Source organism: Equus caballus, chromosome 9 (assembly GCF_041296265.1).
Source record: "Equus caballus isolate H_3958 breed thoroughbred chromosome 9, TB-T2T, whole genome shotgun sequence".
Lineage (NCBI taxonomy): Eukaryota > Metazoa > Chordata > Mammalia > Perissodactyla > Equidae > Equus > Equus caballus.
Genome location: NC_091692.1, coordinates 57,867,517 through 57,893,538, shown reverse-complemented (window position 1 = coordinate 57,893,538; position 26,022 = coordinate 57,867,517). Strand labels below are relative to the sequence as shown.

At 42.0% G+C, this 26,022-nt stretch overlaps 1 protein-coding gene across 4 annotated transcripts in view; it reads right to left on the bottom strand.

The window, feature by feature from the left end:
- The window catches only part of PTDSS1 (phosphatidylserine synthase 1), a 66,838-nt gene that overhangs the window by 11,624 nt on the left and 29,192 nt on the right, over nucleotides 1-26,022 (bottom strand). For 3 of the 4 annotated variants that reach the window (XR_002810380.2, XM_023648733.2, XM_070222376.1), the window contains 7 exons: nucleotides 25,336-25,460; nucleotides 19,162-19,320; nucleotides 15,658-15,809; nucleotides 12,306-12,447; nucleotides 10,278-10,390; nucleotides 7,644-7,709; nucleotides 49-148 (listed from right to left, as the gene is read on the bottom strand). Coding sequence is in view for 3 of the 4 variants with exons in the window: in XM_023648733.2 (XP_023504501.1) it covers nucleotides 49-148; nucleotides 7,644-7,709; nucleotides 10,278-10,390; nucleotides 12,306-12,447; nucleotides 15,658-15,809; nucleotides 19,162-19,320; nucleotides 25,336-25,460 (857 nt within the window). In the remaining variant the exon portion in view is untranslated. The remainder of the gene's footprint in view (nucleotides 1-48; nucleotides 149-7,643; nucleotides 7,710-10,277; nucleotides 10,391-12,305; nucleotides 12,448-15,657; nucleotides 15,810-19,161; nucleotides 19,321-25,335; nucleotides 25,461-26,022) is intronic. The other variant, XM_023648734.2, reaches the window with a different exon arrangement.

Genomic DNA, 26,022 nt, shown 5'->3' with positions numbered 1-26,022 from the left:
ACCATGGGAGTTTAGCTAAAATTTTCGGGTAATAAAGTAATGACTTACCACACAAAGAAGCCAAAGCACGACATAGAGTATTTGGGTCTTAGAGAAGAGATCTTGTCCAAATTTTATGCAAACAATAGCTTCCAGGAAACCAATGACCCTAGTTAGACAGAACAAGAGGTTAAATACTAATTCATCTTTTCAGAGCATAAATTACCAGAAATACGCATTATTCCACCAAAAAGTTCAACTGGTCATAAGATTTCTGCCCCAAACACTGGCAGCAGGTCCCACACCAAATGACATTGTTCTAGCCTACTGCATTTCTTCAGAAATAATATATATACTTTTTAGATTTAACAGAAAGTTAATTTTATTGTTACTCCTCTTTTCTTTTTTTTGAGACTTTATTTTTTTAGGTAGTTTTAGGTTCACAGTAAAATCGAGGGGAAGGTACAGGGTTCCCATATACCCCTCTGCTGTCACCCATGCACAGCCTCCCCGGTTATCAACACCCCCACCAGAGTGATACATTTGTTACAACTGATGAACCTACATTGACACATCATTGTCAAAGTCCATAGTTTACATTAGGCTTCCCTCTTGGTGATGTACATTCTGTGGGTTTGGACAAATGCATAATGACACGTATCCACCATTACAGAATCATACAGAGTAGTTTCACTGCCCTAAAAATCCTCTGTGCTCTGCCCATTCATCCTTCTACCCATCCCCAGAAATAATAAAATATTTCTTACTTCTTCCTTCCTCCCAGACCAAAAATCTCAACTCATACATTTTAATTGCTGGAGGCACCTGGTATCACCTAACTGAGAGCCTGTTACCACCGGGGTGGACAGTCACCACCTCTGTTGGAACCCTCTCAGGGACAGGGAACCTATGACCTTTGGAGGCAGCTTATTCTGGAGTTCAATCTCTTTAGCTATTGGGAAGTTTGTCCCTTTCTCAGGCTGGTGGCTGCCTCCTTCTACCCACGGGTCCTAACTGCGCCCTCTGCAGTCCTACAGGGTGACTTGAAGCCTTCCAAGTGAGTCCCGAAGGCAGCAATCAATTCCCTCCCGGCCATCTAAGAATTTCCAGATTTAATATTCCCCGTCTTTGCTGACTATATAAACCCTTTATTCTTTCTTGATCTGTAAGCAATTTTGCTAAATACAAAATGTTAAAAAAAACCTGTTTTTTACTCTTTAATTAAAACATCAAAGAAAAAAAGCAACTCCTGTATTCTAAATCTTCATTTATGAATATAATAATCAGACCTTTACTAAGGTTCAGAGCTTGAAAGTAAGAGTGGATGAGGTGAAGGTGACATGGCTGGTCATGTGACCCCAAAGACTGCCTAAGAAAACCAATTTCAGACAACTCCACTTCAGGTGTTCCTTGCTTGAGATGGAATCTGGACAATCAGGGATTGGTGTAGTTGCACAGGTATTCTCTAAAAAGGGGAGAAGGGGTTCAGAAGGCCCTGGGTCCTCCTACCCACTGGCAGACACAAAGGTCACTGCCATCATCAAATGTATGGATGGCTCTAAACAACTGAACGCATGGAATCAGAACCACTTCAGCAAAGTAGAAAATCTCCTTAATGGATCTTAGAGAGTTTGGAGCTGTCTTTCCCCCTAGCCCCAACCAAACAAGGTGTAGGGGTGGTTGGCTTGAATCTTTAAAGACCACCCCCACCCCAAGACACAGTATGGTAGGTGCGAGAAAGCATCATTTTAGTTGAGATACGCAGGACGCTTTTAAGTGTAGGGCTGAGTGTCACTGTCATCCTGAAGTCTAGACTGTGGGCTGATGCTAGACGGCAGCTAACTTTGGTCACTTCCAGGCTGCACAGTGAGGGGAAGGGTGCCTGGATGTGCACAGAAAAAAGATATTTAACCTTTGTCTGGGACTTCTTGAGGAACTACAACGGAAAGTGTTAAGCCCAGGAAACAAGTATGCCGACTTTCCCTTATGCCAGACAGAACACTTGGTGTTTATTACAAGACATTTCTGTATATTCAACTCAGTTGAGTCACCTTTCAAAAGCACGGTGACCAGCAGACGAGAACTGTCTTTTTCAAACTTTTGTGGTCTGAGACCCTTGGCAAGAAACACACACACACACACACACACACACACACACACAACTCAAACAAAAGTTTCACAAAACAATTTGTGCCTTTACTTTGACATTTTTCTATCCTGTTTCATTTTAAGAAAATGCTGGTCAGATCCACTCAATTGACTTCATAATTGCCTGAAGTTTGTTCTAAAGACAAGAGCTTTCCAGTCAGCAACTTTAGGGTATGATTCTTTCCCACGTGCTGATGAACTTAGCTAAGCCGTTGTCCATGCATGTGGCCTTCTCAAAAAAAGGGGATCTTTGAGTAAAGATTAGGGGAAGGGGGAAGTTCGGGAAAGGGGGAGAGTTGAGTCACAGAGTAACATGAGTCTGGAGGGCCACCCTAGGGCTTGGCTTTTAGTCTGAGGGAGATGGAAGCCCCTGGAGGGTTTGGAGCAAAGGGTTTCACATTTAACATGATCATCTGGTGGCTGAAGGCTGAACCAAGAATGATGTATGGAGGCAAGAGCAGAAGCAGGGAGGTTTCTAATGCAGGGAGAGGACCAGGGGAGTAGCTGTGGAGATGTGAGAAGTGGTGGGAACTGGGAGACAGTAAATCCAACAATCATGTGGACCCTTTACCACCAGCCATTGCCTCCACCATGATCCCCGGCCCCCTAAGCTGAGGGAGTCCTAATAATAACATCCTTCTGCAAGGTTAACATTACTTTTCAACAAGACTCAAATGGCTGCCAGTTTAGTACTGAGGACAAGGCTTGGGCACAGTGGGAGCCCATTTTATTAAGCCTGTCAGCTGAGACGGCACAACCTCCTCACCACCGGGGGGGCCTCCCTCTGCAACAGCTCCCTGAACTCAGGGCAAATTTAAATCTCTCTGATCTTCACCAGGCTGGGTTAGGTGGCCAAAGTGTGGTTTGACGAAATTCAGCCGGGGCTCCTACTCCCTTTGATGCCTATGGCCATCCTCATCTTGAAGTAGCAAAGTTAGAAGGCAAATAAACATTTCAGCTCCCTGAAGTGATTCTGCCTGGGACGAGGCCTGCTCTTTCCAGACAGGGGTAGAAATAAAGATGATGTTAATGTAGAGGCCAGGGTAAGGAGTTCCTCAGTGAATGGAACAAGAATGTAAGCAGGGTTGTTATAGAAACGTGGGGACGTAAGCTTTGGGCTCAGTGTGTGTAAGCTGGGGGTACAAGCCCACCCTGAGAAGCAGAGGAAGTTTTCAGTTTGCCAACAACACCTGCTCGTGGATTCCAAGGATGCCACAGGCTGCCTGCATCCCACAGATACTACCCCATAGCTGCAAAAGAATGCACTACTGCATAAGAATGCACTACTACAAAAGAACGTGCCACTGAACACTACTGCACTACTGCACATGAGCACACTACTGCACAAGAATGCACTACTACATAAGAATGCACTACTACACAAGAATGTGCCACTGAACACAAATACACTACTGCACAAGAATGCACCACTGAGCACCACTGAACACGAATGCACTACTGCACAAGAATGCACTACTGAACACAAACGTGCTACTGCACAAGAATGCTCAGGGGTGGTGAGCCACTCTTCAGCCAGTCAAGAGCTGATCCTCCAACAGTGGAAACCAGACCTGTATAATGTGACACAACTATTAGACAGTCACATGGGTAGCCAGGAAGTGTTCTGGAGGTTCAGGAGTGAGGTTTCAGTTCTGATTAGCGTGAGCAAAGGCACCTTTTTGGAGGAAGTGATAGCTGAGCTGGGCCTTACCAGATAGAAAAAAACATCAACTATGCTCCATGGAACTCTCTGACTTCCCAAGAACCCCAGGGACAGGGTAGGGAGGTGAGAAGAGGGACAAAGGGGTCCAGCGTGGCACACTCAGAACAGTTCTGCTCACTTGTTTTGCTGTATATTAGGGTTTGGGGTAAGATGTCACTTGAGGAAAGGGATTCAGCTGCTAAAAAAAGTTTCCTAACTCCTGCCAGAGGTTGTGAGCAAGGGAGCAAGGAGTGGCAGAGAGTAAAGGATGAACAATGCTGAGGAGGACAGGATGAAGGGTAGGATTCTGGAAAAGGGAAACAGGCTTGTGAAGCTACCCTAGTAGTGTGAGCACTGAGGGCCTGAAACAGAAACGTGTGAGGACCAGGAGGGAAGGTGAGGATGGACGAGAGAGGCTGTGGTCAGAGGTCAATAGGAAGATGGTGGTGACCTGGTAGTGCTGGGAATGGTCAAAGAGTCAGATGAGACCTTCCAAAGCTGTCAGTTACCCTCAGCACACTCCCTCCTTCTGGAAGGACCTTTGCTTCACAGCTGTGTCCATCCTTAAAAAAAAAATGCCTGGAAGAACAATGCCACAATGATAAGAAGTTGTGGAGGGGAGAGGGGAATAGAACAGGAAGCCAGCACAAGAAACTGAGGAGAAACAGAAAAGTAGGAGGAAGACCAGGACAGCTGTTGTAGAAGGAAGAGAACAGTTTGAACACAGCAGATACCATGGAAAAGATAGGAGAGATACGGATGGAGTAAAGACCTACTGATTTGGAACTGACCTTGGAGAGAACAATTTAGCAGAGCAGTAGAGGTGGGAGCTTATTGTAATGGGAGCACTAGCAGGGTTGGGATAACCTGCATCAAGGAAACCAGTGGAACGAGGGGTGGTGCTGACAAGCCAGGCGGGATCCAGTCCAGGGCACAGTCGACTCTTACCCAACCCCTGAAGGATCAATCCAAGAACTTTCGGGAAGAGGGAAAGTAACTGCTCATTCCCTTTACAGTCAAAGCTTAAATGCCTTCCTTCCACAGCCAGGTGATCAAATATCTTTTCTTTATAAACCAGGCTAATTCTCTCTTGTTGAGGCACAGAGCTCAATTATCATGAGGGTGGAGTGGGGAGAAAGACGAAGATAAAGATGATACAAAACACACTCCTGGGGAATTCTTCCTCTTGATCTGTCCCTAATGCTCCCACAGAGCTGAAGTAACGTAATGTGACTTTCTAAATAGAGAAGCGAACTTTTTTTACACTACTGCTTTCTCCCCGGTGGGGTTCCCATTCCCTAGCTAGATGGAGTCCTCTCTCTCTGCTGGGCGCAGTACGTTTAAGTTTAAAAGGCCTAAAAGCTCAGATCTGTGGTACAACTGTGGGAGACCACTGTCAGTCCGTGTTCAGTTACATCAGCGAGTAATTAATACAAACGTTTTGAGGGTACAACATTTACAGAAGAGAACAGTGCCCTCTTCAGGAGAAAGAGACGTGGAATAGTGGGAAAGAAGGCTCAGGAGGTCCTGTTTGACCTTTCCCCTCCATGGTCCCACTTTGCCAAAGGCTAAAGTCAAATGTCACTACATGGGGCACCTACTCTGTTCCCTCACATCTCCACACTTGGCTAAAGCCAGAAATCATTCTGAAATTAGTGAAAAAAAAGCTATAAAGCAGCTACCAGTTGGTAGTGGAAAATCAGACATTTAAGCATTTGCTGTTTTGATAGGAGATGGAAAACAAGCCAAAATGAGGGCAAGAAGGAGGCAGTGGGAGAGATGAGGCAGAAGAAGGGAGGTGGCGGCCTTGGAGGGGCCAACACTGAGAGGGAAGAGACGAGAGGCTCCGGCCTCCTGCTTCCCCTCCACCGCCGACAGGAGGTGGCTCTGGCCAGCACTCATGCACCCAGGCAGTCCGCATGTGTGACTTCTAAAGAGGGGTCTATTACTTTTCAGCATGGCCCACTAGTTCTTAAGAGTCATTAATCTTGACATGACCATCCCAGGAGTTCTCAATTTTCAATAAAGTCTCTCCTCTGCATTTTTACTTTATCACTTTTCAATAAGGTGTCACTTTCTGTAGCAGTGTTTTCTACCACTCTCTGGCCTCGTTTATCTTGGCCATTTCTCCCACCATGGAGATTACAGTTTTTGGCTGCCTGATTAGAAAGAAACTTTGCTGTACCACTTCCTCTTTCCAGTCCGCATCTCCTTTTCCTCAGAGGTAAATAGATACAGTTCTGTGGAAAACACATCCACCCACAGTAGAATAGGACCTTGCCAAGGACTTTTGAATGTGAAGAGAAAAATGCACGTGGAGAGAAAATGTAAGCGGCAGAGGAGAGCTCAGGTGCAGCAAGATCGATCGCCTCCTGCCTGGACAGCCTTATCCCCTCCTTCCTATGACTCAGCAATTCAGCCTTCACCCAGCCGTTGCTCAGTGTATTAGAAATCTGCTAGATGTGTACATTCTCTTTGCTGCCAGATCATTAAATAATGCAAATCTAACCCATCTTATCACCCCTTAAACTGAAATCACTTTGGGTAGGAAAATCAACTTATGTCACAGAAGGTATGAGAAATACTGATAACAGCCCTTTGTATTCTAAGGGGGGAAGCTGCCTAAATCTAACCTGAGTAACTCCTCAGAATGTGGAATGAGAGCTGGACACACACACCACACAAAGAAAAACGTTTGGAAGCAATGACATTGTAATGTTAATAGCAATTATCTCTGAATGGTTGACTTCTTTGGATGATCTTTAGTTTCTTCTTTTCTGAATTGTTTATTGATATGCATGTATTCCTTTTTTTTTTTTTGAGGAAGATTAGCCCTGAGCTAACATTTGTGCCAATCTTCCTCCACTTTATATGTGGGTTGCTGCCACAGCATGGCTGACAAGTGGTGTAGGTCTGTGCCTGGGATCCAAACCCACAAACACGGGCTATTGAAGCAGAGGGTGCCAAACTTAACCACTATGTCACAGGGCTGGTCCCTGTATTCCTTTTTAATTGGAAAAAAGTTATTCTGTTAAAAAATCCGTTGGAAGCAGTAATTTCTTCCCTACAATGGGTTTTTGTCAAATTTTCTTTATGCTGACCCACTCAGTTTAGAACCTAATTTTAGAACCTAACTTGAATCTAAGCTATCTCAGAGACTGAACTTTATGGACAGATTGGCTGGACATCTCTGGAACTTCAGTTGCTAAATAGGATGGTAAATTGTTGATGTTTAAGCAGAAGAACCACTTACCTGAGATACTGAAGATGATCTCACATTTAACACTTGGGATTAAACTAGATAACCTATGGTCTCTTTCAAATCATTTACATAACAGTAAATTCAGATATAGCATGTTATCTGTAACAAGGTAATAAATCGTGACCATGTGTTTATTATTCCAAAGAGAACAATAAAATTATACCTTGGTATACAACAAGCAGCCGTTTTGATGTGAAAGTCACATGAAGCATGGGCAAGCCTTTCACAAGATGTCCCAAATTTGTCATTGAATTCAGAGGGAATTTGAACAATCCATTTTCTATCTAATTTATTCCATAAAAGAAGGTGTCTGAGTTCTATGCAGGAAATATCTTTTGATTTACTAATTTTTTAAAAAAGTAGTTTGTATACCCTCTTTCCACAGTTTGCCAATTACTATTCTAAACTTAAATCAGAAAAGAAAATGTTAAAAATGAAAGACATATAAAAAAAACAGCAGGCCTTCAAAGAAAAATTACTGAAAGGCATTTAGAAGAGAATCAAGAAATAATCAAAGAAATTTAGAGGCTTCCACAATGATTGATTACTCACCCAAACACCCAGCATTGTGTTCCCACACGTTTGCACTGTGTGTCAGTGAGGTAAGCATAGTATTGTCTGAAAGAACAAAAGCAGAATTCATTGAGAGCTTCTGGAAGACCAACAAGTCAATACAGAATTAAATCACTGTTACCGAGTGAATATAAAAAGTGTCCCGCCTTGTTCCACATATTCGAGCTGACCTGTCTAGTTCTCCTCAAGGGAACAGGAAGCCAGTGCCTGTTGAAACATTCCTAACAGAGGTTAAGAGTTCGGGCTGCACTGGAGGGAGGGGAGCACGGTTTAAAGAAGGAGATTATTGGCAAAAGTGGTTTTGATTCAGGGCCAGACTCCCAAAGCCTTGAGCCAAAGCAACCCCAGGTGGATGCTTCAGTTGCTCTGCATGGAAGTGATTTCTGAGGGTCACCTACACTGTCATTAACTGTCTCCTCTGGCACTCTCCAGGACAAAGGTTGCTGATTGTAACCAGGCAAGAAATAGACACATTTTTGGCTCTGAGAAATTGGAATGGGTCCCCGGCTGCAACTCACTGTCACTGAATGCCAGTGGCTTTGAATGCTACTGACAAGATCAGAAAAAAGAGGCAATGACATGGAGTTGAAAGGCTGAGAGCAGTATCATCCAATAGAAATACGAGCCGCAAATGCAATTTTAAACTTTCCAGTAGCACGTTAAAAAAGTAAAAAGGAACAGATGATATTCATTTTAATAATATGTTATTCAACCCAGTATATCGAAAACATTATAAAGAAGTATTTCATGTTGTCTTTGTACTAAGTCTTTTAAATCTGCTATGTATTTTACATGTACAGCACATGTCAATGTAGGCTAGCCACATTTTCAGGGCTCAATGGCCACACGTGGTGAGTGGCTGCCAGAAGACAGCGTACGCTCAGCCTCTCATAACTACCACTGAAACTCAACACATTCATTCAGAAGTAGCACGTGAACCAGGGGCTCATCATCTTTTTGGGGGGCGGTCACAGACTCCTCTGAGGATATGATGAAAGCTATGATAAAGGCATGTAAAAAGGCACACCTGGGGCCAGCCTCATGGCCAAGTGGTTAAGTTTGTGCGCTCTGCTTTGGCAGCCCAGGGTCTCACTGGTTTGAATCCTGGGTGTGGACATGGCACTGCTTGTCAAGCCATGCTGAGGCGGCATCCCACATGCCACAGCTAGAAGGACCCACAACTAAAAAATACACAACTGTGTACCGGGGGGCTTTGGGAGAAAAAGGAAAAAAATAAAATCTTAAAAAAAAAAAAGAATCATGTAGAAATCCATAGGGTTTGGCAAGAATTTTAAGGAGCTCTCAAAAAGTCAAAACACTGGATTGTGAGTCTCCAGTTTCTGTTTTGAAATGTTTAACAATATTGAAGTTTCATGATAAATCAGATGTGACTTACTATTGTTTTATAAGAAATTTCTTTCCTCACTTACTGACTTTGTTGATTACTCCTAATTTTATGGAGAAACTGCTGCTAATCTTTCTTGAAAATAATTGTGAGCCTCAAATTAAATCAAATTATATATAGGAGAGGGAGGCTCCAATCCACCAAGGAGAAACAGCATTTATGAGATAACCACTTCAATAGATACTGGTCTATAAAGTGGCAAAGGGCTATCCACTTACCAACTGATACTTTCCTGTTTGGTTTCTAATAAAAACAAGAGATGGAATTTTGGGCCTTAACCCCACAGGATTCAGCTATATCTTATTTGGTTTGTTCAGTTCAGGATCTGGGGAGATATATTTTTTCTTTTCTTTTTTTAATAATGAATGAGGACAAAGAAAAAAAGGTGCTGGCTGGAATGGAAGGTCTGTTTGACCAAGGAGAACACCCATTCTTAGCAAGTGAGGCCCGCTGCTTGTGTGGTTCACAAGCACATTAAAAATGATGAATTAAGTTATCCTATAGCTTCTGAAAAACTAACCCTTTTACTTGCTTAGTTTACATTTGTATCAACTGTGCAGAGATTTTTGGTGTTGCACTGATCAAGGCCAGTTCTCAGCATTAGCTACTAACCCAAACGCCATTTCTAAACAGGAACAAGGAAACAAATGAAAATGCTTTGCTGTGAGGTTCACTAGACTGTGAGAGACAGTCTCTGAGTAAGGCCTCACCTCCAGGGCCCTCCGTGAGTCCAGGGGAACAATGGCATGAATGTCCAAGCTCACCTCAGCTGTCTTGGAAGACTACAGGAAGGACTTTTTAAAAGGAAATTAACTTACTTGGCTTTAAAAGAGCTAATAAAATCTCATTCTAAAAATAACATCATTTATGACTTCAGATCTACCACAAAAACTTTTGTATTTTTTGATAATCTCATTTAAAAAAAACTCAGTATCACTGCTACTCATTTTTTTTTAATGGGATATTATAGGGAAAAAAAAAGAACAGCCCTGAAGACTGTAAAGGTGTTTGAAAATAATGGTATGGTGCTATTTACATGTCACTGAGGTCTGAGAGCAAAACATTTTCTTCATATTCTGGATATATAATTCTTTAGAATGATATTTTCATAGAAAACCTACTACTTTATGTCACTTCCCTTATGCTAAACAGGAAACTACAAAGCAGGTTAACATGCTCAAATAACAGTCAGACTTGTACAGAATTACCTCACTGTGGGAGCCGTGATGCCGCCAATAAAGAGAATTCGACACCAGCTTAATGGATGACTGGCTTGGAACACAAAGATATGTTTCAAGAAGAAGGTATTCAACTCAGTCAGCTGAAAAGGAAGGAGGCATTAATCAACCTGATGCTTCATGCTTAGTCACAATCAGACACTCCTTAAATTGACATGCTACAGCTAAAATAATTGGTGTGTTCAAAGCATTTGCAGAAAATATATGGGGTCTTCCAAGGGCTGTTATTTAAACTAGGCAACAGCTGGTACAATATGGGCACCAACCAATTGGGAGTTTAGGGGGAGGTGCTGGGGTGGTGGGAGGGGTACACGGGGGCATCAGCTATTTGTCATGTTTGCATGATTGACACTTGGGTCATGCATGTGATCTGCTCAGACAGTGGGGAGAAATAAGTTTTGAGAAGAGCAGAAATCATGAAAACAAATATGTGCCATGGAATAACTATGCACCCTTACAGAAATTAGGCCAAGTCTAAAAGAAGTCTGACTGTAGGAAAGTAAGCTCTACAGTAACCAAAAGAAGCTTGAGATATGTCACTGAGAGATGACTGTGGACTCATCTAGCACATGCCCAGGACCAAGCAGATCCCTAACCAAAGGCAGCTCTTAAAAGTGTGAGTGAAGTGTTAGTTAAGTTCCACCTACGGGCAGAGGTACTTTTCCCCGAGGTTAGCATCATCATATGACAAGTCCTTCGCGGCACTGAAGAGACCATGGCTGGGATGTGCTTGATGCCCAGAGCCTGGCTCTGGCATTTCCCCTCCAGGCTGAGCAAGGGGCAGAGACTAGAAGAGGTCCCTGTGCTTTGAGAACACATCAATATGGACTGGCGGGTTCATTTCAATGACATAAAATGTGTTATTTCCCCAAACTGCTGACTTTAAGGATACAAAATAAAAAATGGCCCACTAATTAACACCACATTTGGAAAGCTGATCACAGCACAATGCTCACACCCATGGGAAAGGTGTGCTCTGTGGAATGCTGCCATTCTAGGAGCACACTGCTCTCTCTCCTAGACACATCCAAATTCCTCCTCAGTTCCTGTAATGGAAGAAAACCTGTACCTTCCCTGACATTGCCCTGATAAAGTAAAACTTAATCCCAATCCATTTACACCCACATTTTTATACTTACTGACTTCCCCAAACCATGGTGACTAACTATTCACATACATTCCTATATCCATGAACTCTATTTACTGAGACGGGCATTATCATTCTCCATATGTGGACAAGGAGTATCTGTCTTAAAAGTGACACACGCTGATATTTTCCTTAAGTTGGGTGTATTTTGTGCCTGTGTGTTTAAAACATAATTTCTGATGATTTTGAAAGACCTTTCAGGCAAAATCTAGTCTCCCAAAATTGTGAAACAATTAACCTGGGGACAGGAGGGTTAATAAAAAAGGCTGTCTCTAGAAAACAGATGTTTGGTAATCCTTTTCCAAAACCCCTGGCTGTCTGAATTTCCTCAATCATGTAATGGTCTGCTCAGAGTGAGGGCATCTCTCCAATGCCATCACTTGGAGACCTAGGTCCCCCAAGGGCACCAGGGCCCAGAGGCAGCAGAGGGCCTCTTTACTTAGCTCTCTATAAATTACCCGAATTGGTCACAGCTAAGACGCAATTTTAAAACTCAAATATTGAATTTGCACTGTAAGAAGAAGCCTTGTACTTGTTCGTTTGGTCCTGAAAATGACCATTCCAAAAAGCAATCCAATGCTTAACTCACTGGGTGATGGATGCTACCACGAGCTTCTTTCAGGGAATTTTAATCTGATTCTAATTTGTAATTCAAAGATCCATATTTTAAAATATCTTCATGATGAAGCAAGACCTTAGGCATAATAACATCCCTTTGTTTAATTATTCTATATGTCAGCTGCAGAATATATGTTCTAAAGCATCTAGCTGGTAAGCAATGTCAACTAGCATTAACTCTACATTCCTGGATGGTTTTTGTTTTTCCTAGTTCTGGGCATCTGAAAAAATACCTGCCAGATGATCATGAAAAGGTATATTCCAGCCACTCTCTGAAATGAAGATTTGGGGTCAAACCATCGCACGTAGGTCCAGCTAGCAGGGGTGAACTGGAGCACGGCTCTTTTGATTTTCCCGGTGGTGGTGTGGATGTCCCTGGAAGAAGAGAACAGCTCCAGGGAAAATCCAAAGAGACAAGGAAGTGGAAGGAAAAAACCCCCAAAACAAGAAAAAACCTGTGCATTGACTATTTTACAACCAATGCTCAAAACAAAAAGATCCCTTTCTATTTGAACTGTCCCTCCAACAACGGTCTCTCTGTTCACAGGTGAAGTGTGGAGAGCAGCACACTGGACAGGGAATTTCAGCGATGACAGGTACAGTGCAGAGGTCAGGTCACTGCAGACCTGGTGACAAAAGAAGCTGGGAGGATTCAACATTCAAGACAACCACCTGGACGCAGGCCAGGATGCAGGAGAACTCGAGCAGGATATGATTCCCACCTCCTACTCATCTCCCACAGCGGGGCACGTTAGTAAAACAGAGAACATGCTCCATATTCTTGAGGTCACCCGCATCATTTCTTCATCCTATTTCTTCCTCAGATAAGTGAACAGCATGGGATGACCAACAGTGATTTTTAACCTTTCTTGGTTTGAATCCTAGAAATCACTCAATTAAAGATTTCATATTCCCATGGTAGAAACAAACAGTCCCGCGTACTACAAATGAGAATATTCAGGCTCAGCGAGAGCAAGCGGCTGACGCAGGCTCACCTCGTAAGCCTCTGAGCTGGGTGTATATTCTAGTCCTGTCATGCTGGTACAGAAGAGCCGAAATCCAAGGTGAATGCAATTTATTAACTGGTAAAGATTCCTTAATTCAGCAAAGATTTACATCAAGGACCTTTATACTAAGTGCTGAAGGCACAAGAAGGAACAAGTCAGGCCTTTTATTCTTGTTGGGGAGGGGCGGGGAGAGTGGAAGGAAATCAGGTTTTTTCCTTCGTTCACTCACCTATCCGTCAACAAGTGTGTACTGAGAAAATCTCACAGCAAGAAGATTCAAGGAACGAGGGCAAAAACAATAGAGACTATCCAAAAATAAACAAGAATGATGAAAGACCTGTATTAAAACAAGTCACAAACTGGGGCTGGCCCCGTGGCCGAGTGGTTAAGTTCGCGCGCTCCGCTGTAGGCGGCCCAGTGTTTCGTTAGTTCGAATCCTGGGCGCGGACATGGCACTGCTCATCAGACCACGCTGAGGCAGCGTCCCACATGCCACAAGTAGAAGAACCCACAACGAAGAATACACAGCTATGTACCGGGGGGGCTTTGGGGAGAAAAAGGAAAAAATAAAATCTTTAAAAAAAAAAAAAGTCACAAACTTCCCAAAAGGAGGTAGAGGAAGATGGGAATAAAAAGAGTGATACAGCATGATCAAGAAATGGAATAGTTAATATGGTAAAGAAGTTAATTCAACTTAATCTATATTCATTTATACATTTAATGTAACTTAAGAAAACATCAATGGGATTTTTGTTTATTAGTAAGACTTGTGTTTTGGTAACTTGACAAACTGATTCTCAAGTTGAATTCAAAGCATAAATGTATAAAAATAGGGAAACATTATGACAGTGTTTAAGGAGTCAGCCTGATGTAAATTCAGACTCAACTGCTTGTTAGCTGTTGTCTTTAGGCAAGTTACGAAACCTAAGTCTTGGTGTCGTCATCCCTAAAATGAAGAGAATAACAGTGTCCACCCCTAGGACTGATGTCAGGCTCAAATGAGATGCTGCATATAAAGCCTGCTTAGAACAATCCTAGCACAGCTACAGTCTTTGTTACATGGTACACTACCTGAAATATATTAAAAAGTATCTTTTCAAGTCAGTGGCCAAAAGATCACAAAAACAGGAATGGGAAGATTGGTTAATCAATTGCAAAAACATTGTGAAATCTCCTCCTTGCACCATAGACTAAATAAATTTGAGATAGATTAAATAAGTTACTTATAATAAAAAGACTAAAACATTAAAGAACTAGAAGAAAATACAGGTTAACATTTACCTAAACAAAAAGATTAAAAGCTTTAGAAGTTTAAATGAAAAAACTACCACAAACAAAAGTCAAAGAGGGATGACAAAATGGAAAATAAAGTCACATTTACGACAAAGCTTTAATATTCTTAATCTATAAAAAGCACTAATAAGGAAATAAGGAAAATAAGGAAATAAGGAAAAATCCAATAGAAATAGACTAGGAACTCAATATCACACAATTTCCTGTGTGATAAAATTGAAAAGGTTTAAAAGTAAAATTCAAAGAAACAGTGAAATGGACACATATATACATTAGAGTATATAGGTGAGTATATAAATTGGTGTACTCTATTTTTAAGAATTTATTTACAGAAAAAAATCAGAGATACACACAAAGATACATGCTCAAGAATGTTCATTCTAGCTTTCTCTATAAAATCAAATACTTTGAAACAGCTTAACGACCATAAAAGGGAACTGGTTAAATATTTTATGATTTATCCATATGTTGGGATATGAAAAAGCTCTCTAAAATCATGTTTTAGAAGAATATTTAATGATGTGGGAAATGCTCATATTTTGTTAAATAAATAAATGAAGTTTTAAAAACAACTACCACTTTTATTATCGCTACTGCTGTTCCTTGCCCCCTTATCAACAGCATGCTTGCTGTGACAACCAAATTGAGGAGCAAGTTCAGTGAAGTAGGATAAAGAATGATGGAGGTGTGCACAGTCCTCCATGGAGGCACAGTGCAACTTAAACTAGAGAGTCAGAGACAACTACCTGAAGAGGTAACAAGTGAGCCGTGTCAGGAAAGAAAAGGAGCCATCAGCCTGGTCCATGGGGACACAGGTGAAATTCAGGGAGACGATTCTGTGAGCAGGCTCAGAACCTTGGGTACCCTGGAGGGCATGGAAAAAGGTACCTCACCTGAGAAGCCTGTGGATGTTTACTTTGTCCTAAGGACCATGAGAAGCCATCACAGGGGAATGACAAGATGAATCTGATGGTCTCAAAAGGATCAGTCATGCACTGGTGTGAGAAGGCTTAGAGGGGTTAACCTGGGGACAGAGGACTAACTAATCCAGAGAAAGGAGTCTGGATGCAGGCTGAGGCACAAGGATACAAAGGAGAAGGGGAAAGACTTGAGAAAACAGTAAATGATTTAGCACTTTTTGGATGAATGCCTGATATTATGAATTTCAATTACTAACATCTAGTTTATTCCTTATCATCAAAGACTGTACTAAAGTCATATGCTACCAAAGCAGTTAAATATACATTGTGAAAAACTGTGCCTGACGACCAGAAAGACGACTCACTTGAAGCTTGCCCAGTGGTAAGTCCGCATCTCTAAAAATCGGCAAACGACCATGCCCAACCAGATGCCGCCACCATTGCACAAGAGGATGTCCAGAATGACTTGATCCCACCAGCACTCGGCAAAATTGGGCAGAAGATGCATGAAGAAAAGCTGAGAAACACAAGAGACGATGGTTGTAAAAAAAATTGGGGTACATGCAGAAAGATAAATTTCCTTTTAATAATACATTCTTTTAGGGAAAGTTGTTAACATTTCAGGTTGTCCTAACGTATTAAAAATACAAAACAAAACAAGGTCTGCAATCTGGTTCTCATTTTTTATATTGTGGATAGTTTCCAGATACTACTATTCCAAACAGCTCTTCATTTTTGGATGTAGGGCTTTAAAGAAATGATGGCCCCTCTTGAAAAATACTACCAATGAATTACCTTGGCTACTGATAACATGACCAGGATCCAGGAGGGGAAAAGGAGAAAAGTTTTCATACCTGCCAACACAGCACTGGCATAATCCTCAAAATTAGCTGCTTGAGAATTCAAGCTGTGCATTTTAGAAATATTCCATAGATATTTAGGTAAAATAGTAAGTAAAGTGCAAAATAGCGTAACAGGAAATCTCACACTAACTGAGTCACAATAATGATAATCTTATTAACTGCCTTCGATGTGCAAGGCAGTGAATGAAGTCAAGGTTCTGGATCTCAAGAGCAGGAGTCAGATGTTTATCCAGAACCACAAAATAAGGTAAGCTGTGGCAAGTGAAACAATGGACATAAATGGAGTACGGTGGTGACAAAAGAGATTCATTCTGACAAATGGCAATTAGAGCAGGCTTCTGGAAGGAAGACATATTGGAGTGGGGTCATAAAGGACAGGAATGACTGGTTTCAAGAGATGGAGAGGAAGATGAGGACATTCCAGAGAGGACAACAGGCCAAGGGTGGAACAGAATTCTCTTATGGAAATTGTTTTGTCCAAAACAAAGGGCATATCAGCTGTGTCCAGAGCAGCATCCCCTGCTGTGTGAAGGCTACTTTAAAAAGGTCTGAAGTTAATAGGGACAATGTCTGGAAGTTCTCTGGAAAGAGGCAACCCCATAATTAAAAACCTCTGAAGTAATATAATAAATACTACAAAATAAAACCATTCATGAAAGCATTTTGTAGACCATAAAACAATACAAACATGAGGAATTTGTCTTCTTAATGTGCCTGCTGCCAAGAAGATACAGACCAGTGACTTCACGTGATTGGCCTGTGGTACGCTCACACCCCAGGTGGGCCAGGCACTACCCCTGAAGTGCACTCCCAAGTTCCTAGCCATGAGATGGAGCTTTAACTCTTGTCCCTAGACAGGGAAGAGAGAAACTCCAGCAGGCACTCATTTGCTGAAAAAAAACTTTGTGGGGGAGTGGGATGTGGAGGACATACTTCAGCCTGAGGAGCTTTCCTGGAAAGTACCAGATTCTGGGGCTGAGAAGGGCCCGAGAGACCTGAGTTGGGGGAGTTAGAGGGAACCACATTCATTCATTCACTAGGGATTTGGGGAGCATCTGCCACGTGTGAAGCAGAGTACTACAGTCTGGGACTATGTAGACATGGGCCCTGCCCTCTCGAGGGGTAATGTTGAGCAGAAAAGAAACACTTGTCAAGTGTCTAAAAAGCGATGAGCATTTCAATGGAGAAGGGTGAGGAGCTCTATTTCCAGGTGTACAAACATGGAGTACAGCCAGTGGAGGGAACGGGGAAGAGATGGAAGAGCTTGGAGGCAGAGTCTGTAGGAAAAGAAGTAGAATCTTTGAAATGAAGAAAGCGAAGATGTTGGGAGCACAGAGAGCAAAGTGGAAAGGTCCCGAGGGGGCTGGGGAGGTGGGCTGGGGCCAGTAAACATCGGGTCTCGTAGGCTGGTTCAGAAGTTTGGATTTGGTTTCAAGAGCAATGGGCAAACACTAAAAAGTTTAAGGAGGAGAAGGACGTGATTGGGTTGAGGTCTGACAAGGATCACTTTTGCAAAAGATAGCGTGAAGGGTGGAGACAAGTAATTCAGACAAGAGATGACCATGGATTAGATACAAGTGGGAGCATGGTATGAAAAGAGCTGGACTGTAGAAATGTTTAGAAAAGAGAGTCCACAGGACCTGGGGATGAGGGGAGGCTGAGGAGCAGGGAGAGGAAGGTGCAGAAGGCCCAGTCTGCAGTGTGAGGGAAGAGGAAGAAGGCAGGCAGAGAAAGCTAAGTGGCTTGCACAGAGTCATAGAGGGGCTGGTTATGAAGATGCCTGGAAGTCACAGAGGTAGAACATGGTACAAGAGCAGGAAGATGGAATGCACATTTGGAGCCCAGCACATCTGGAATCCACTCCTGGCTCACCTAATGGTGCAAGGCTCTGAACTCTGGTTCCCTCATCAATACACTGAGAAAAGACACTGTCTTTTCCAGTTCATGGTGATGATTTAAGATGGTAAAAGTACAGTGTTGGGTACTGTTAGGGGTTGAATTATGTCTGCTCAAAATCCATATGCTGAAGTCCTAACCTCCTGTACCTCATAACGTGACCTCATTTGGAAATAGAATCATTGCAGATGTCTTTAGTTCAGATGAGGTTTTACTGGAGTAGGGTCAGCCCCTAATCCAGTAGGACTGGTGTCCTTACGAAAAGAATGCCACGTGAACAGACACAGGGAGAAGACCATGCGAAGATGAAAGCAGAAATTGGGATGACGCGTCTACAAGCCAAGGAATGCCAAAGATGAGCAGCAAACCATGAGAAGCTAAGGGAGGCCCACAGCAGAAGGCTCTCAGCAGGAACCAACTCCGTCAACGCCCTGAATGTAGACGCCAGCCTCCAGGGCTGTGAGAGGAACATTAAGAGAAGCTCCATCTAAGGGTCAGGATAATAATTGGAATGAAGAAATACAATGTACACATGGCCAAATTTTGTTCCCTGAGAATGATTAGCTAAGAATAAAATAATAATTGAATAATAAATGAATTAGTTCTCCCAATTTCATTTTGCTAGTAGTTTTTCAAGAATATTTCTCTTTCATTCGTTAAATGAAACACTAGAGCTGAGATATTAGAGCTATATTAGAAACCCATTTTCCAGCTACAAAATATCCTCGATGCCCTTGTAATTCCTAAACACCACAATCCTATTTGTCTCAAACTGGAAACTAGTTAGTAGGTAAACCGACCTATTTACTTCTAAGCAGATCTCTTCATTACCAGTTATTTGTCTCACTTGGGATTTTAACTTCATTCTTTAGCCTTATTTCATTTGTTTCTCTTTAAGATTTGTGACATAGAGGCACACTTTAAGTTAATAAGCAATTGTTTTTTCAATATTCACACCTTTGTAAATATTCCTAGGGGATGGTTTAAATAACAGTTCTGTACCGCAAGAGGCTGGAAAATGGAGTACTTGATTATTAATGGACAATCTTCTTCCCACATATAAACTATCCACACTGTAGATCTAGATCACTGCTTACACCCCCTTCTTACCTCAGTTAGCTCCCAAGTAATGCTGATTGTCCAGCAGAGGCCATAACTACGGATCAACAAAGCCTTCATGGCCCAGCCCCAGAAATGTCCAAATGCAAATATATCAAAATGACTGATAATCCTCTCCCAAGTGATAACATGGCAGTTCACAGCATACTCCTGTTTAAAATAAAAAGAGAAATAATTAGTGATACTCTAGAAATCAACTTGCTTCCAGGATTCTGACAATAAGTGAAAAGAACTCATACGACCTTGACAACTAACACATATCCTGCCCAATAAAAAAAAGTTTTAATAACTGAAGATTCCTGGGGAAAAATGAACAAGTATTAGAGTTTGTAAATCAGAATTGCTGTGCTCTGAATTGCAAAAGCTGGGTTAAAATGGGAAGCAAAATAATTTTACAAAGGCTTAAGACAACTGAAAGTGGTATCCCATAGCCTATGTCATCTGACCATATGGCAAGTGTGTTAAAGCCAATAACAAAAGCATAAACAGAATCCTAATAAATAAAGAATAAATAGAATCCCAATAGGTTTGGAAATTTAAAAACACACCTCTCTAAATAGAATGAAGTAAAGAAGAAATTTTAATAGAACTTTAAAATATATTCAGTACTAAATGATGATGAAAATATTATATATCACAACTGATGGGATGCAGTTAAGCAGAACTTAGAGGGAAATGTAAAGCCTTAAATGCTTACTTAGAAAAGAAGAAAAGCTGAAGCATCCAATTTCAGAAATTAGAAGAAGAAAACTGAAATATCTCCCATCCAAAAATGTATCAAATACTACATAATTTAAATATTAAAAAATTCCAAAGCTTTTAAGGATTTGGGTTCCACCTAATCTTTTGTTTTTAATGTGACATATTTTTACATAATTTAAAATAGACATCCTTATACTTCTGTATTTATTCTGAAAGTAGTTATCATATGACAATATAACATTTCTCAGGAATCTCTACATTTCATTCTTTCTTCCCCAAATTAATCTGAAAGGAAGAAGGAACATTTGGAAAATAGCCACCTATTATGAGCCAGCTGAAAGAATTAAATATAGTATTTTCAAATTCTAGACATGATACTTTCTGAGGGAGCATAAGAGCACCTGGTGCTCCTCCTTCTCCGTTGAAACCCACCACGTCAGACTGCCTCAGCCTTTCTCAGATCCAACCCATTTCAATTTGCAAAGCTGAAAGGACATTTTTAAAAACTGTATTTTTTCAGAAACATTGTGATGCGAGATTATGATATATAAATGGGAAATAGAGAAAAGAGGAAAAAATTCAATAGAGATAAGACAAGATAAGGCATAAAAAAAAAATTCAATAAGATGAAGGTTCTCTTTCCAGGCTCTGAAACAGCATGTGCCTGTCTCAGGGAATCACAGGGCGAGAGAGAGAAGTAGCCTTGGGCTGAGACAGTTATGTATGACGTTAAGGGGAGCTGCAAGGTCCCGGCAACCCCATATTTCTCAATCATTCCATTCTGTTGTTTACTCTGGAACACACTGCTTAGGGTTAGCTAAGAAGGGGGTGAATTCTGTCTTTAGAAGGCTTCTCTTAACCTTCTTTCAACCTATGATTAAAATAATCATAGGTTGAAAACAACCCGGGAGGCCATTCCACTCTCTGTGAGAATATTTCTGTGCTTTAACATATGGAAAGGCACTTTGAAAGTCATAAAGAGCCAAATGTCCCCCTGGGGGGCACACAGGACACTGCAGTTTAATGCAGCTGGGGAGCCGCACACACAAGCACAACCCTGGGAAGCAGAAGAGGCATTAAATGAGGACATTCTGGAGCCAGAAAATGGAAAGGGGCCAAGTGAGGAGAGTATGTGTGCGTGAGTAAAGCGGTAGGTCAGGACAAATTCTGCCTACCTCCTAACCTGTCAGAGGGCTCATCTTGGTGGCTCCACCCTCTTCCTTGCTTGCCCAACACTTAACAAAATACCAAGTTCTATTCATTTTACCTCTCCAAGTGTTTCTTTTCTCCATCTCACTGCCATTATTATTTCTTGCTTAGACATCTGCAATATAGCTTTTTAAAATTATGAAATGTTTCAGGTAAACAAAAAAGTACAGACGATGCTCTAATAAGCACCTGACTACTAGCTTAAGACTGCAAAGATTTTTAACTGGTCTCTCTGTAGTCACTTTTGTTTCCTGTAATTGATCCTCTACAAACAAAATGCTTTTGCAGATCATTTTAGGGCTGCATGTGTTGAGGGGGCAGGTGCTTGGGTAAGGCATCCTCCCCAGTGTGGAAGGATATTTACCGCCACAGGCTTTAGGCCTTCCCCCCACCCTCTCCCTCACTCCTACCTGGGGGAGCTGGTGATCTTGCAAGAAGAAAGAACATACATACTCCAACCTCTTTGGGGTCCTCTCTTTGGAAATTATTTACCTATGAACAGCATAGGTTCTTGTCTGTTCCCTCAACCTTGCAGAAATTTTTGTGGGGTCAGGCCTGCCTTGTGACCTTGTGAGAAGAAGCTTTTGATTATCCAACGGGACAGCGGATCACACGCCTGATTAATTGCAGGGGGAGCATGGTATCAGCAAGGCCACATGGCCCAGGTCTAAAGCCATCTGCTCCACTGAGTTTTTACCAGGAGGAAATCACTGATATTCTTCACTCTTTTTTTTCTGTTTCCAAACTCGACTAGAGATGGGGATATTATTCATTGACCCACTAAAACACCAAAAGAGATCATGCAACTCCTCTGCTTAGAAAACTTCCATGGCCTTTGATTACATTTAGAATAACATCCAAAGTCCTCACCCCAGTCTCCCCAGCCTCAGGAACTGTCCTCCTCTGCCTCTTCATTTCTGCTCTCCTGGAGCTCTTCCCTGATCCAGCTCCCCTGAGTCAGAGCCTCCGCACAGGCTGGTCGGCCCTTCTTCCTGAGAAATGGCCTTGACCTCCTACTCCCACGTTGCTTGGCTAACTCCCATTCATCTTTTAGTTGTCAGCTTAAACATTAGCTCTTCACAGAAGCCCTGCCTGACTTCCTGGGCTAGATTGGGTCCCTTTTATAAGTTCTAATAGCACCCATTTCTTTTTCTTTATTACACTGCACACTGAAATCATTATGCTCTGTGATTCTACGATACGTCTTTTTCACACTGCAGTATTTCGAGAATTGGGATGCATATTTCAATATATTACAATGTTTGGTGCATTTATAATATAAAGTTTCCTTTTTCCCCTCCCAAAAGCCAAACCTATAATTGATGGTGTGTCTCAAAATTGATGCTGACTTCCTGACCCTATGATCAAACTTAGTGGTATAAAAAGGGACAACCAGACACTACACTCCTCCTAGTGTGACACATAGCACTTCCCATGAAGCAGTCCTGCTATGGAAACTGAACTGGATCTGGAATCCAATCCAGCCTCTACATCTAACTCTCAGTTTACAGGAAATACAGGGGCACAGAGAGATATGTTAAATGACACCCTGCAAATGCAAGCTGCAAAATCCAGACATGAAAAACTCTATAGAATAAACAATATGGTTTCTTTGACAAATAAACTTCTAGGTAAAAAAAGGTAGAGAGGGACTACAAATTAAGAGATATTTAAGAGCTACAGAAAACGCAATGTGTGGACCTTATCAGGATCCTATTTTGAACAAATCAACCATAAAATACCTTTATGAGGCAAGTGGGGAAATGTGAATACTGATTGCATACTGTTCACTGTTGAGCAACTGATAATGACATTGCAGTTATGTAAAAAAAAAGTCCATATATTTTAGATATAATGTCTGAGAACTGTTTCAAAATAATCCAAGACATGGGGGATAAAAATGAAACAAGATTCAGCATGTGCCAATAACATTTAAAAAATTGCTTACGTTGCCATTAGTACAAGAAAAAGAGCCAACAATTATTTGTTTCATTTGTCTTCTTGTAGACTCTACACTCTAAGGGGACAGGGAGCATGCCTACCTTTTTCCCCTCTACCACCAGCATGGCGTCTAGCATTTGAGAAAAGCTTAGCAAGCATTTACCACACAGAAGACCACTGCATCAGACAACCCAATTTACAAATCGGTTGTGCTCTGAAAGCTTGTCTGAAGCTTAGAACATACACTTCTGAATAGAATCAATACTTAGGATCAATACTTAGAAAAGTGGCAAACTTTCCAGACAGTTACACAAAAAACTGCCACTAATAAGACTTCAATGACCCCCAATATCAATTTATAATATTAATTCTAAGGGAAAAGGCAGTCTGAATTTCAGTGCACGACACCGGGCATGGGCTAGAACCTATGAAGACCAGGAGCAGGTGGCAGCACAGGAGGAATGGGGAGTGCAGATGACCCTGGGAACCAGTGAACTACAGACTTCCATGAAGGTACTTCTCCTTACCACAAACTCTATCAAAAGGAAGGAATCTCTGTAGAGCCATCAATGAACAGGTCTAGAATGGTGAGAGATTACTTTAAGGAAGTCCAAAGTGATGGGGGATAGAGATGGAGAAGACTGAGGCTGTGCTAGTACCAGCTGGAACTCTAGAAGCTGAAAAAGCCCTAGGCTGTGCTTTGCATGGCAAGAAACAACTAGCCATTACTTGAAAACTAGATTTTAAAAGCCAGTTGCAGCTCTTTGGGGGCCGTAACTGTGACATTTGGATGTCCTCATGATGTCAAATTCCTAACGAAGCTAGATGTCAAAAGCATTGTTAGATTCAACCCCCTCCCTCTGGCTGTGAGAAGAGGATCGAGACACACCAGCAAAGCCGCCTGCAAGTCAGTTTACTTCATAATATGACCAATCTTGCTTAAAAACTCCCCAAACTTGTGGGGGAAAATATCCTATCTGGGATATCTTTCTCCCAATCTCTTTCTCATAAGGCTCCTGTGAGTATCAAAGCACGTATTGTTATTATAACTCTATACCTGAGGCATAGTCCAAAGGAAAAGCAGAGGTTTTGGAGTCAGAGGGACCTTACCAGCTTGTGTTTTGAGTGACACACCTATGCATTTTAGGCTTCTCTTTCTCCTTTGGTAAAAATGGGGATATTAACACCTAGCACGCACGTGTGAGGCGTACACAGACTATACACAAAGCGTCCAGCACAGTGCCTGGCAGACAGACAACCCACAGTCACTAACTGCCAGCATCCTCCCCACAACCATCATCATTATTGTCATCATTAGAAGGTGTAAGTCACCTCATACCATTCTCTTTCTTGGAGCAGGAAATCCCAAAACTCACTTTTCTCCCTGAGACTTTTAAATAATTTTTGGTATTCCTATTTTTCCCTTTAGTGTGTTCTGTATAAAAGTTACAGAAAAAATCTGGAAACACCATTCCCAGCAGGTTGGACCAATCTCCACTAGGGTAGAATGACCACTTCTCGGGCCTTTGATTCAGTCCCTTTATGTTGTTTCTTGTTGGCTAAGCAAGGGCCTATGCATCGTCCAGACGCCTGTTCTCCTTTTCTGAGAATCACTAGGTCTTTCTTCAATCAAACGTTGTACCAAACGTTAGACATTTAAAAAAGAAAAGAGAAAGGAACAGCATTACAGTATAAAATAGTCTCTTCACTAAAAGAAAGCACAGGGTAGTTTTAGCCAAGAATAAAATTATTTTTTGTGGTTTAATAAAAATAATGAAAGAAATGGCCTAATCACTACAATTGGCCCCTTCATGGCAAGCAGGCGGGAAGGATCATGGTGTCAGGACTGGAGTTGGGGAGCAGAGGTGCTGAAGGTGACACTGACAAGCAGGAACAGCTGCCATCACTGAGGACTTGGTGTGTGCCTCGTAAATAACGTCATTGTGTTTAGTTCACAATAAACTCCCCAAAATAAGCATTATTATTTTACTTTACAAAGCAGGGAACAGGCTAACAAGTATGTTGCCCATGGTCCCACAGCTAACAAGTGACAGAGGCAGAATTTATGCCCAAGGCTGTCTGATAACAATGTTCATATTCTTCCTATCATCCCCTTTGCTCCAAGAGAGAATTTTACTTCCCTGGACAGTATCATTCATGGAAGACATATACCTCACCAACCTGCCCAGAGACCTGGCTTTTAGATATCTACATGGGAAATACAGAGAAGGGACAATTTAGAATGTGAAGTCAACTGCCTGCTACACCTAAAAGTCCACAAATTTCTCCAAAACGCCACTGGCAAGTACGTACCATGACATCTGCTTCCCTTGTGGCATATCGCAGATTTGGATCTAGCCAGTACATTAAGGACTTAACCTGCTCGAAGTTCAGGAAGAGGAGGAATACCAGGAACAGGAAGTACAGCACACTGAGTCCTGAGGGAGAGAAAAGTATTCTCACGTTTAGGAGAGATCTGGGTGTCAGACGCACAGCACACATTCGACTCAATTGCTCATGGCCCAAAGCAGACACTGATATTGTAACACAGCCTGTCGAGGCCCCATTGCAATCTGGTGTTTCCCTTGATGGGGGCATCTGATGCACAGTCCTAACTCAGATTGAGAGAGGTCAGTAATACTCTCTGATAAAATAATGCTTAAGCTGAGCGCTGAAGGACTGGCAGACAAAGGGTGGGTGGGTAGGAGTGGAGGGGTGGATGCAACACTCAGGCACAGAAAAGGCGTACAGGTAGGTCCCTGGAAAGAGAAATGTATTGGACCTGGCATGTGGCTGGGGTGCCGGTAGAAAGGGGAAGGGAGAGAGGTGGCATTGAAGTGACAGTCAGGGCTTGGGAGCCATGGTAAAGATTTCAGATTTTATCTTAAGTGAAATGAAGAGCATTTGACGAGTTTTAAAAGGAGAAATGAGGTGATCTAGGTAACATTTCAGGAAGCTGACTCTGACCACTGTATGGAGAGTGGAAGGAGGCGGGCAAGG